This window comes from Propithecus coquereli, unplaced genomic scaffold (assembly GCF_000956105.1).
Source record: "Propithecus coquereli isolate 6110/MARCELLA unplaced genomic scaffold, Pcoq_1.0 Scaffold79, whole genome shotgun sequence".
Taxonomy (NCBI): Eukaryota; Metazoa; Chordata; class Mammalia; order Primates; family Indriidae; genus Propithecus; species Propithecus coquereli.
Window position 1 is genome coordinate 7066074 of NW_012154062.1, and position 11872 is coordinate 7077945.

The 11872-nt window shown below is 42.4% G+C and overlaps 1 protein-coding gene across 5 annotated transcripts in view; it reads right to left on the reverse strand.

Annotated features, from left to right (window-relative positions):
• Positions 1–11872, reverse strand: part of EBF2 (early B-cell factor 2) — a 180017-nt gene that overhangs the window by 41840 nt on the left and 126305 nt on the right. For all 5 annotated transcript variants that reach the window (XM_012662956.1, XM_012662955.1, XM_012662954.1 and 2 more), the window contains one exon: positions 9960–10041. In XM_012662956.1, the coding sequence (XP_012518410.1) occupies positions 9960–10041 (82 nt within the window). The remainder of the gene's footprint in view (positions 1–9959; positions 10042–11872) is intronic.

The window sequence follows — 11872 nt, forward strand, 5'->3', positions numbered from 1 at the left end:
GTTTGCACTTTTTGTCATTTTTTATTTTGCTTTGATGTGGTCTCTAATCTTTGGTGAGGCCAGCTCAGTAAACACAGACCAATTGGAAAGAGTGGTAGGTTTCATTTTGAATCATTTCATTATACAGCAGCGTTCATTGGTTATACAGAAACAGAGACGTGAATAAAAAGTCTGTATCTCCCCTTGAAAAATACAAGGAAGGTCTAAGCACGAAATCTACAAATACTTTAGCAGTCTTCTAAAAGGACTCACGAAATGGACTGGCTTTCCCAAATTCTATTTTTCTTCCTCATTACCCAAAAGTTCTCCTGCATCCCTCAGTCCAATAATTTATACAAAGCAGGAGCTGAGTTGTAAAGAACTCTTTCCTGCTCATAAAAGGCCACTATGGGAGTTACCCTTCAGGTGGACACACCTATTAATCTGCCTGTACAGCTAATTTTCCAATAGGGGAGGTGTTTCTTTGGTATCAGAATGACAGCATGTGGCATATAGAGACTTTTACCAAACGGACTTATTTCCACCCTTGGGTTATTTTTACACCTCATTGTAAAATGCCCTTCGCTTTTTGTGGGGTTTTTTTATTATTTTTCATATTTTTATATTTATCCTTCTCAGAGCTCTAACTGTATGATTTAGTTGAGTTACACAAGTCAGAAGAATGGTCAGCTTGGGCTCTAGCCCAGCTATCCGTTTTCAGCTCGTACCCAGGTGTTCCTGCAAAGACCCTAAGTCTCATACAAGGAAGCTAAAAAGAAAAAGAGAAGTCAGAATGAAAAATGTGTGGAATGACCAAATGATCTGCTTTCTGAAACAGACGACAATTCCAGTGTCTGTAGTCACTAGAGAATAATTATACTGGTTAGAAATCTCCCCATATGGACCAGAGTTCTTGCTTTGAAAACATACCGAATTCTGCCATTAGTCAGACACAGTTCTCCACCATTTCAAAGAGGGTCATGCACGCCCTGGCTGAATGTGGGGCCTTTGGTAGTCTAATCTCAGCAAAGCCATAACACGGAGCATTTACAGCACACTCGACGTTGAAGACTCTGATACCGTACTTACGAACACGCATACAGCCGGCTAAATAAAACGGTCTTGAAAATTCCTGTTATTTTGCCAAGTATGGAAAAAAATTCTTTATGACATTTTACATCTGGAAATGGAATTAAATTCATGATGTGCTTTTCCCTTATAACTATTCGGTTGCTCTATATGTTATTTCAGCTTTACCAAAGCATAACTGTTATGTGGGATTTTATTTTCCACCTGTGGAAGGAGGAACGGGACATAGAGACCATTAAGGGGACAGAGAATAATCAAGACAGACTTCTTGGCTACGGTGGGCAACCGAGCTGGGAGTCCGTATTGTGAGAAGAAATATGCATACACGCTGGGTTTTTATACACCCGCTAATTCTCATAATTGGCAAGGTGAATCTAAAGAAACTATTCTGTCTAAGCCTCCACGAATTCAACCCAAGCTAACAACAAACAAATTGCCCACTGCAATTTGTTTCGCCCTACCACTTTATTCTTGGCACGTATCCTATTTTCAAGCCAGATTTAAAGCCCAGATTCTTCTTTCTTACTGGACTCCAGAGTCTTCAAAATTACCTTTAAACACCTACCCCACAAGCATGGGTTTTGTCTTTTTTTTAAATAAAAAAAAAAAAAAAAAAAAGGAATTCCCAGAATTCTTAGCGGTGGCTGTTGTTTCATATTCCCTAAGGCTAAATTTTCTGTTAAGTATTGAGTCCAGACAGGAGAACACAAAGTTGACTGCCACGAGACAGATGTGGGGCATTCTGGATTGTTCACGCCAAGGGAGCGGGGACTGTGGCGTTAATGACCTAACTCCCGAGAAGATACTTTCTTAGCAACCAGACAGCGCTGTGTTTCCATCAGTCATCCCAGGCACTGTGCTACATGCCATGGAGGCTTACAGAAAACAGTGTCACCACCTCGAGGAGCTCACCACGCAGCTGATGACGCATAACAAACCCAGACATAACCAGAAAATATTACTATATTGTAATATGTCACTGGGGACTCAATTGTGTGGCCATTGTATACGCTAAGGGCCCAAGGATGAGAAGAATCAGCCTGAACTGAAGCAGACACAGACATTTTCATCAAGGAAGTGCGATTTGAGATAGGTCTTGAAGAACTGAAAAACATCGAGTTATACAACTTGGAGTTACTGAGATGATTAAAAAAAAATTTTAAAAATTCTAATCAGCACGAGTGGAGCAGTATGCCCAAGAGCTTTCATGGCTGGTGTGTTTTGGCAAATTTGTCTTTAAGGTGAACACCATTAAGAGTTTGCTTTTAAAAATCGAGTTAAAAATGTATGGAAATCAAGTGGCAGTTTTTGAAAACCAGATTTTGATGTCATCGAGGAGCCTGAAGATCTTCCGTCTGCTCTACGACACTGCATGTCCCTTCATCTCAAAGACCAAAGACACCCGCTACTTCCACCCCACCTCATTTTACTCCATTGACTGCATCGCTTTTCCCTTCTCAAACGTGTGCCACATGGGATGGTTGTGGTCAAGGGGCCGTACTTTACTGGCAAAAGCTTTGAGAGCCGCAGGGGAACCGTAACATATTTGATGCAGTTCTTTGGCTTGGCCGATCTCTTCCACCAAACTCTAGCCCCGGGGCCCCCTGAATCACCTGTGCTCCGTCAACACTCAGGAGCACAAAGGGCCGGGAAGCAGCCGAGGAACCACGCACTCTTGCTGCAGAAATAAGCAAGCTTTGCATTCCAGGAAGTCCTGCACCTGACTGCTCTGGAATGGGTTCAGAGGTAGGTTTTAGTGAACAAATTCCAGTCCCCTAAAATAATTGAGCATTTAGATTTTGTTTCCACCTAACTGAAGTCTGACATATTCTTTCCCAAAAGTTATTTAAGCAACTACCTCTTTTCACATCCCTCCCTTTTCTCCAACAAACAACTTCAAACACGTTTCCCATGTGAGTTGGTCAAAATTTGTATCCCCCCCATTCCTGTCCCCATTCAAGACACCGAAGGTCAGAGGTCAGAGCGGCAGAAGGTTATAATGCCAGACAAAAGCTGGAAGCAGCCCCGGAAAGCCTTCTTCAAGCTTAAAGCATTAGGACGAGTGAAAGATCCTCTGACCCTCGGAGATTGTTTTTTCCTGACTCCAAATAGATAATTACGATTTCTTAACTCGGACTCTCTGGTTTGTTTTACCACCAGATAATGGACTCACCTGTTGATCAGAGAGGCCATAAGTCAAGTGATTTTCATTATGTGCTTTACAACCGCTGCTCGGTAGCGCCGCAAATTTCAGACGGCGGATGAGCTCCCAGAGCAGCTGGAGGAGCTCTCGAACGGGGAGACTTGAACTGAAGAAACCTGCAGGCAGCTGGAGCTGTATTAAATTTTTACCATTTGGAGTTAATTTAAACTCTCGTTTCCCTCTTCCACGGGTGTGAGAGAAACATTCAACGTTTTTTATTTAAGGAAAATAGATGGTGGTGCCGTTAAAAAGTTTTATATAAGAGCTGGGGGTTTAAAAATCATAAGGGGGTGCTGGCTGGATGTTGGCCCCGTTCCAAGACGTGAGTAGCCGTGCCCTTTGCTCTCGCGTCGTTTAGTAAAACCGACTAATGGCGAGCGCCCAGCTGTGTGGACGGGGTGTCTTTGTCAGAGACATTAATTTCCCCATCGCTCTCGGGCAGTTGGTGCGTCCAGCATGTCGCAGTGACAGGCCTCTCACGTGCCCCGTGGGTATCAGTCCCCACACGGCCTCAACTCCCCTTCGTTCTGATCAGATCCTCGTGTCTTCAGCCCCCTTCTCTCCTGCACCGTGCCCTCCTCAGCGCCTCGCAGACACGCCAGGTGGTGTCCCCACAAAGCTCCAATCCTTTCCCTCATCCCCTTCAAATCCCTGTCCAGGTGTCCTTCCAGCAGGCCCGTCCTGGGCTTCTGTGCAACCTGGAGTCAGCTCAGCACCAACGCCTCGCCCAGCCCAGCCCCTGCAGTGGCTTTCCGTTCGCTAGACATGCATATCCTTCCATACCTGCTGACGTCATATCCGGGGATGGCACCACCTGTGCATGTATCTCAGTCCTCTGCCTAGCATCACTGTATAAATCAAAAATGGGCCGGGCATGGTGGCTCATGCTTGCAATCCTAACACTCTCAGAGGCTGAGGTCAGAGGCTTGCTTGAGGTCAGGAGTTCAAGACCAGCCAGAGCAAGAGTGAGACCCTCATGTCTACTAAACATAGAAAAATTAGCTGGATGTCGTGGCATGTGCCTGTAGCCCCAGCTACTTGGGAGGCTGAGGCAGGTGGATAGTTTGAGGCCAGGAGTTTGAGGTTGCAATGAGCTATGACAATGCCACTGCACTCCAGCCTGGGTGACAGAGCAAGACTCTATCTCAAAAAAAAAATTATTATTTGGTGGACCTAATCTAAAAAGGAAGCAATTTAGGGAGTGAATTTGAGATACCCACAAGTCTCTCAGCAAATGGAGGTGAGAATCTTTATTCTAACTATAAGCAAACTCTAAGTTGGAAGGAGGAGTTCAATTAAAAATGGTTTTGGGGTTGGAGATGCATCAAGACATCAAGGCTGCCAACTCCAGAATGCTACCAAGTCCAGAATGACCTAATGCACAAGCCAGTGCTTCCTGCAGGACAAAAAACACCCCAGCCCCCTACAGTGATCATGTCTTTTTAATATAAAGTCCTTTGGAGGCAGAGGGTAAAAACTTGGCACCCTAAGCTCCCCAGTGTCAAGTAAAAGATCCACTGATATTTGTGTCCTGTTATAGATGCTGGCGTGGGAAGCTCTGCGAACTATTTAGAAGGGTGTCTACACTTGCCATTGTTATAACGCTGGGTACCACCTCGCGGCACACCACCCACCCTTGGCCACACCGCTGAGTTCCAACAGGCACCACGGACACAACTGGCACCGGGCAGGGGCCCACGGCTCCCAGGACAGTCACTTGAAGACCACAGAACAGCAGATCTAGGCTGTGTCAACGGCTCATTTTAGTTGCTGTATCTCCCCGCTAGGATGTAAGCCCCTCGACGGCAGGGATTTTGTCTGATTTGCTTCCTGCTGTATCTCCTGCACCTGGGATAGTGGCAGGCACGTGGAATTTCCTCAGTAACACCGGGCGGGTGAATGAATGAATGGAGGAGTGCATCTATGTTCTCACTGTGCCTTGGAGCAGACCCAGCCAGTGAATTAGCAATAATAAGCACTAAATTGTTGTCCACGTCTCCTGTTTTTTAGAAAATCTGAATGTGGGCAATGACAATGTGGCTAGCTGCCTTTTTCTGGCTTGATTTTCTTCGGACTTTACAACTGCCTGCTCTCCACCCACAATGCAGGGAAATAAAGAATGGGGTTCATTATGTCTTAACTGGCCCGTCAGCTGAAACTAGACATAAATTTCTTTCCCTTTCCTTCATTGAGCTGTTAATCCGGGTGTTTCACCTAATTGTTCCATTTTAAGGAGGGCAGAATTGATTTTGTGCATGCACAATTCATGCATTTAGATACTTTGGAGGTTCTGGAAATCATAACTTTTTCTTCTTTTTCCTTCCTCTCTCTTAAAAATTTATTTAATAACAGTTTACTAAGCCCTATGGAGTACTGATATTGTGCTAGACATTGGAGAGAAATAAAAAAATAAATAAAACATACCAATTACCTTCAAGCAGCACAGAGTCTATTGGAGAGACAAGAACTGCAAGATGCTGTGACAAGTAGCAGAGTAGAGGCCAGCGGGGCAGAGTGCGTTGGCACAAAGCAGCCAACAGCTCTGCCTGGAAAAGTCAGAAAATGCATCACCAGTAGAAGTAGGAGCCCAGAGCAGCTTCTCAGGAGAGAGGGATGGATTTAGCAGATACTTAGGAGGAGGGAGCCATGCTTTGACAATGAAAGAGGAGGGAATGAACCGGGGAACAAGTACTGACTTCTGTTTTGAACATGTGCTCATTAGTCATCCGAGGGAAGATGCCCAGGAGGGAGGCAGAGCTATGTGTCTGCAGCTTTAGCGAAGGGTGAAGTCTGAGGCCACGGATCCAGGAATCATCCGAGAACAGATGGCATTTAAAGCCGAGAAAGCATCAGAAATGTTCTAAGTGGACAGATCCCCGTCGCTAAGGGTTAATTCACATTACAGATGCCTATGGGTGTTAGATGAATTTCATTTATTTTGATTAGGGATCCACGGAAGCTTCAGAGATGTTTCAAGAGCTTTGGGGACCCCTGACATTTTAATTAAAACTTTGTTTAAACGTAGTTCTTTTGTCAGGACAAAGACTATAGCTTTTACCAGATTCATAAAGGGGTCTGGGCCAAAAAGGGGTTAAAACCCTCCACGTTTCAAGAAATATTTTTTATGTCCTAGTTCAGTTCAGGACTTGAACTGAATGAAAGAGAGGATTGGTTCAGGCTTGAAAACAAGTTTGATATCACAATTTTGTTCTCATTAGATCATTTTTGGAGAAATAGTCCAGGTTCTACCAGTGTTTTAGGGATCGGGAAGGAGGAAAGATGGAAGAGTTTGGTTGAGTTTATAATTTGGTTAGGAACGTTTCATATTTCTATCCCATTCAGAGTAAATCCTCACAAAAGAATCCTTCATATTAAATCTATGTTTGATCATATAATAAAAGTAGAGAATTGAAGAAATTATCTATATGGTTTAAAATGATTACCTTTGTCATTATGAATGACATACATATTCCAGAGTTCCTAAAAGTCACCATCCCTTCAGATGGCTCTCCCCACCGCGATTACTTACTAGCTCTGGCTTTGTTTCGTATTTGGAACTTGATCTAAGTTTCTTATTTGACCATCAGAGCACACAGCCAAGCCCATCTTCACTGTAGCCTTCTCCACGTGAGAGAGCTTTCATTGAAGGTTATATTCTTAAGAGAGTCTACATACACTATAAAAATTTCCGGTTCTTTTGCACACCAAAGAACACTGTCAAGAAAGTTAAAAGACTTGTAATCACACCTAAACAGATTTAAAATAATAGAAAGAAAGTGAAAAGATAACCCATGGAATGGGAGAAAATGTTTGCCAATCACATATCTGATAAGGTGTCTAAAACCTAAATATATAAAGAACTCTTATAACTCAACAATAAAAAGACAAATCATTCAACTAAAAAAATGGGCAAAGGCCTTGAACAGACATTTCTCCAAAGAAGATATACAAATGAGCAGTAGGTCCATGAAAAGATGTTCAACATTATGAGTCACTGGGGATCAAGAAATCCAAAACTACAATGAGATACCTCTTCACACCCAGAGGATGGCTAGAATTTTTTTAACAGGAAAAAAAACAAGTGTTGGCAAGGAATTAGAGAAATTGATATCTTCATACATTACTGGTGGGAATGTAAAATGGTGTAGCCACTGTGGAAAATAGTTTGGCAGGTCCTCGAAAAGTTAAAGTAAGAGTTACGATATGATCCAGAAATTCCACTCTCAGGTGTACTACCCAAGAGAATTAAAAACATAAGTTCACAAAAAAACCTTGTACGTGAATATTAACAGTATTATACATAACAGCCAAAACATAGAAATAACTCCAGTGTTAAGTGAACAATGAATAAACGTCATATATCCATACAATGGAATATTATGCAGCCATGAAAAGGCATGAAGTCTTGATATAACATAGATGAACCTTGAAAACATTATGCTAAGTGAAAGAAACCAGACACAAAAGGCCACATATTGTATGATTCCATTTATATGAAATTTCCAGAGTAGGTAAACCCAAGTAATTTAGTGGTTACCAGCAGCTGGGGAGAAATAGGAATTGGGACATATGGGATTTCTTCTTGGGATGATGGAAATGCTCTGGAATTAGATAGGGGTTATGATTGCACAACACTGTGAATATACTAAAAGCCAATGAATTGTACACTTTACAAGGGTTTAAATGATAAATTGTATGTTATATGAATTTTATCTCAATAAAAAATGTAAAAAAAATTTCCAATTGACTTTAAGTCTACCCAGGAAATAAGACAATCCTAGAATCCACAAACTTTTAAAAAAATATTTTCCCTTGTCTTTGCAAAAGTTGAATACCTTCACATAGAATGAGAATTCCATAACTCTCTGAAATCAGTAATATTTATTCTAAGCCAGTTAAATACTCAGGCACAATAAAAATCATAGTGAATAACTGAAGAAGGGCAGGATATATTAGCATACGCTAGCTTTATGAAGATATTTCTAAAATTTGGGAGAAATAAAATGACAAGGCACTCTATTAGCAGCCACTTCCCATTTACATGAGTATTCTCAAATTTAAAACTCTTTGGATGTGGAGGCAGAGAACAGGAAGGGATGAGAATCCAGTCTGCCGACTTCTTTGCCCTGCCTCTATTTCTTCTGGAAATGAAGCTAAGCTTTGGTCTTGGAAGCACTTTGGAATTCTTTTGAATTTCACTTTTCTTTGGACTGAAATTATTTACATTTCTATTCGGAATAAATACCGAATACAGTGAACTTCCACTGTGCGTGACCTTCCTGTTTGACCCCAAGAGGGCCGATTTTATTTGTCTTCCTACCATACAGTAGGGGAAGAATCTACATGAAAGAGAGGAGGACTTCAACTTTTTTAAGGGATGTGGGTAATAGTGTTAAATATTGTAAAAAAAAAAAAAAAAAGTCCTGGTCATAGCAAGATTGTTTGATAACCATGAAGGGGTTTAAAAAAAAAAAAACAATTTTGTTTTTCAAAGTAACTCTCACTGGCCTTGCATATGCCCATCTCCCTATTAACTCTTGAGGGACTGTGCCCCTGACCATCTGTCTAGGGCCAAACCACAGACGCTCTCTAAAGGACAGACAGGACCAGCTACATCATTTGTGGAGTCCAGTGCAAAATGAAATGTACTGCTCCTTGTTATGAAATTATTAAGAATTTCAAGAAGACAATAGTCAAGCATAAATCTAGAAGCTGCTGCAACATGCCACATGCCACACCCACAACGTAGTGGGAAGAATTTGATCAAACGAGTCCTCCCAGCTCCCGGCTGCGCCCCCCTCGTACTGCAATTAGGGGCAAGTTACTTAACCTTCCAGAACCCCACTTCCCTCACCCGAAACACAAGGCTAATAATCCCCATCTCTCTAGTTGCTGAGGGGATTTTTTTCAAATCTCAAGCTTGAATACTATTGTTTAACATGTTCTTCATTTTTCTATGGAGAAAGGGGTGCCACGTATTTAGCTGGGGTGTGAATGGCAGAGAAGCCATTTGGTGAATTAAATATGGGCCCTTCAAAGCTCAAGGAAGGGGGCTGAGAGGGGCTGTTCTTGCTCTCGTCTCCGGCTTGAGACTCTTGCCTCGGTCTGTTTTTATTAGCTCGTATCCTCAGTCTATCCTCAGCAAGGGTGATGAAACCAGGGGCAGATTTAACTGCCAGGCAGCTGGGTCACAGTCCCGTGGGTCTTGTTGTCATGCTGCGATCTTAAAGTGACCACGGATGCTTGGGCTGCTGCCTTCCCGAAGGCTCGGGGAGAGACCACTGAATAGTTAATCGGTGAAAAAGGGAAGACAGAGGCTGTTGCTTGCAGAAAACACAGAGAAGCTGCTTTGAAAAATCCCAAGGTGGCTGAATATCAAGAACGCGGGTCCTGCTGTGGGCAGCTGTGTGTGCAGTGGGCAGCCTCAGGGCTTAAAATCAAATCTCCAGCATGGCCTGGTGCCTCCCCCCATGGGCCTCTGGCATTGGAGGCAGAAAGCCTAAACACTACAAAACGAAGAAACCCTCAATACGAGTGGATAAGGGTTATCATTTACAGTCATCTTTCATATTGTTAGCAGTATCGGTGAATGATGGCTTTTAAGAAAAAAATATAAAAGGAAAAGAGCGAGAAAGAGAGCAAAAACAGGATGACTTATTTAACAGGAGAGATCTGCAGGGCCCCTTACCTGAAACCGTCTCATGTCTCTTGGGTTTCCTGCTGTTTTCAAACAATTCTGATTGCACTTGAGGAAAAATTTTAAAAAGAATCTGCGAAGAGAAAGCAATGTGTTACATTCTTTCAGTAAACATATTTTAAGGGAGAATATAGCTGCATTCTATTAGATTTGATTTAGAAGCGATTGTATTTCAGATCTGGGGAATTTCAACCTGCCCTGCCTGGGAAGGAACATTGCTGACCCCGCGCAATTTGCAAATTTGGATGTTTTCAATCGCCAAGCCCAGCACCCCCTGCTCCATCCCTGTGGGGGATCGTTGAGCGGTGCACAAGCTGAGCTCTGGTTTGCACACGGGCCCCTGGAGTTTCTAGAGCACTCAGTCTGCAAAAATGGCTTCAAACGCAGCAGTGACCCCTACTGTACAGAACGTCTTGCTCTAGGGTTAAAAATGGCAGGATTTGGCTCGGAATCCCAGGGCTTCTCACATGGAAGGCTCTTGGCTGCCCACACACACCTTCATACTCACACATGTAGGAGGGCTGACATTTTCAACCAATGTTTACAAAATCAGAAAATGGTATGTTACCATCCAAACACAAAGTCCCCCTACGCAGGTATATGCCGAGGGTTTTATGATTAATAACAAGTGTGAATGTCTTTTCAGATCATCTTTTCAGATTATGCAGAAAAATACAGAGGCACAGGATCATGATCTAAGATGATCATTTGTAAGACATATTTTTTAAAACCATTATTCTCCTAAATGACCTGTCCGTGCAATTTTTAAATTGGGCATCTTTAAGCAGATGACTACATCAACCAAGAAAAATGGCAGGAGTAGCCTTTCCAGCAATTCACCTAGTTAATGTTTGAAATTCTGTTTCAAAATACAGTAAGTTTTTCATTTATTTCACTTGCAGAGTTCTCTTCCTTAAAAAAAAAAAAAAAAAAAAAATTCCAGCTTTTGCAGTGCTAAAGTCCCAGGTGAGCTAGGCCTATTTCCCTTTCTGTTACTATGACAACGAAATTTTACCGCAGTCCCAAAGTCCCTTCAGAACTCTCACATCCATGCCTTGAATTAGAACTTTAAAGGAAAAGATATACATTTTCCCCAGGATTTACCAACAAAAATAAGTAGAAATCAACAATGCTTCCAAAAATTCTATTTTAACGCAAGGGTTGGTGAAACGCTCTCATGACAACCTTCTGCTTATTTTTATTATTTTAACAATCACACAAAAGAATGAGAGAGCACTCCAATTAATTGCATTTATCGCTTTAAAAAAAACCTGATGAGAAGATAAACAGTAAATGGTAAGGGAGGGTGGAAGGGGAATTGACTTTTCAGAATATTTTCTATATTTGAGGCTCTTTTACTGTCCGTTTGCTAAAAATGTTTGGCAACATGCTCCTGACCCCATCTATGAATAAGGTTGGGAGTGAATTTGGAAGTAACAGCTAAATATTTTTTGATTTTATAACATCTGCTTTTCGTTTCTCCCTTTCAATCTTTTATAGGACGGGTGGGGGGTCAGGCTTCGCATCGTGTGCCCAGAGGTGTCGGGGTCTTCATCAGTGGTACCCGCAGAAGGACAAGGCAGAGAACATGTTGTTAGCAGTATCGCTTCCAGCCACCACGGTGTTCCAATTCACAACCTGCCGCAGCTTTCTGAAGCGTGGCGACATGTCTGCCCACGGTAACCGGAGCAAGTTAGAAAGAAGTAGTGCTTTTATTTAAGTAAAGATTGATCAGAATGCAAACATTTTATTTCTTCAAGGGGAAACATTCCTCCATTTGTACATTCACATCAGAGTCAGCTACAGTCGCTCACAATGCATGCAGATGCTCTCGGGCAACACTGGAAACTTGCCTTTCCTCGCTTGAGCCTCTTTCCAAACAATAGCCGCCCCCCCACCCCCCC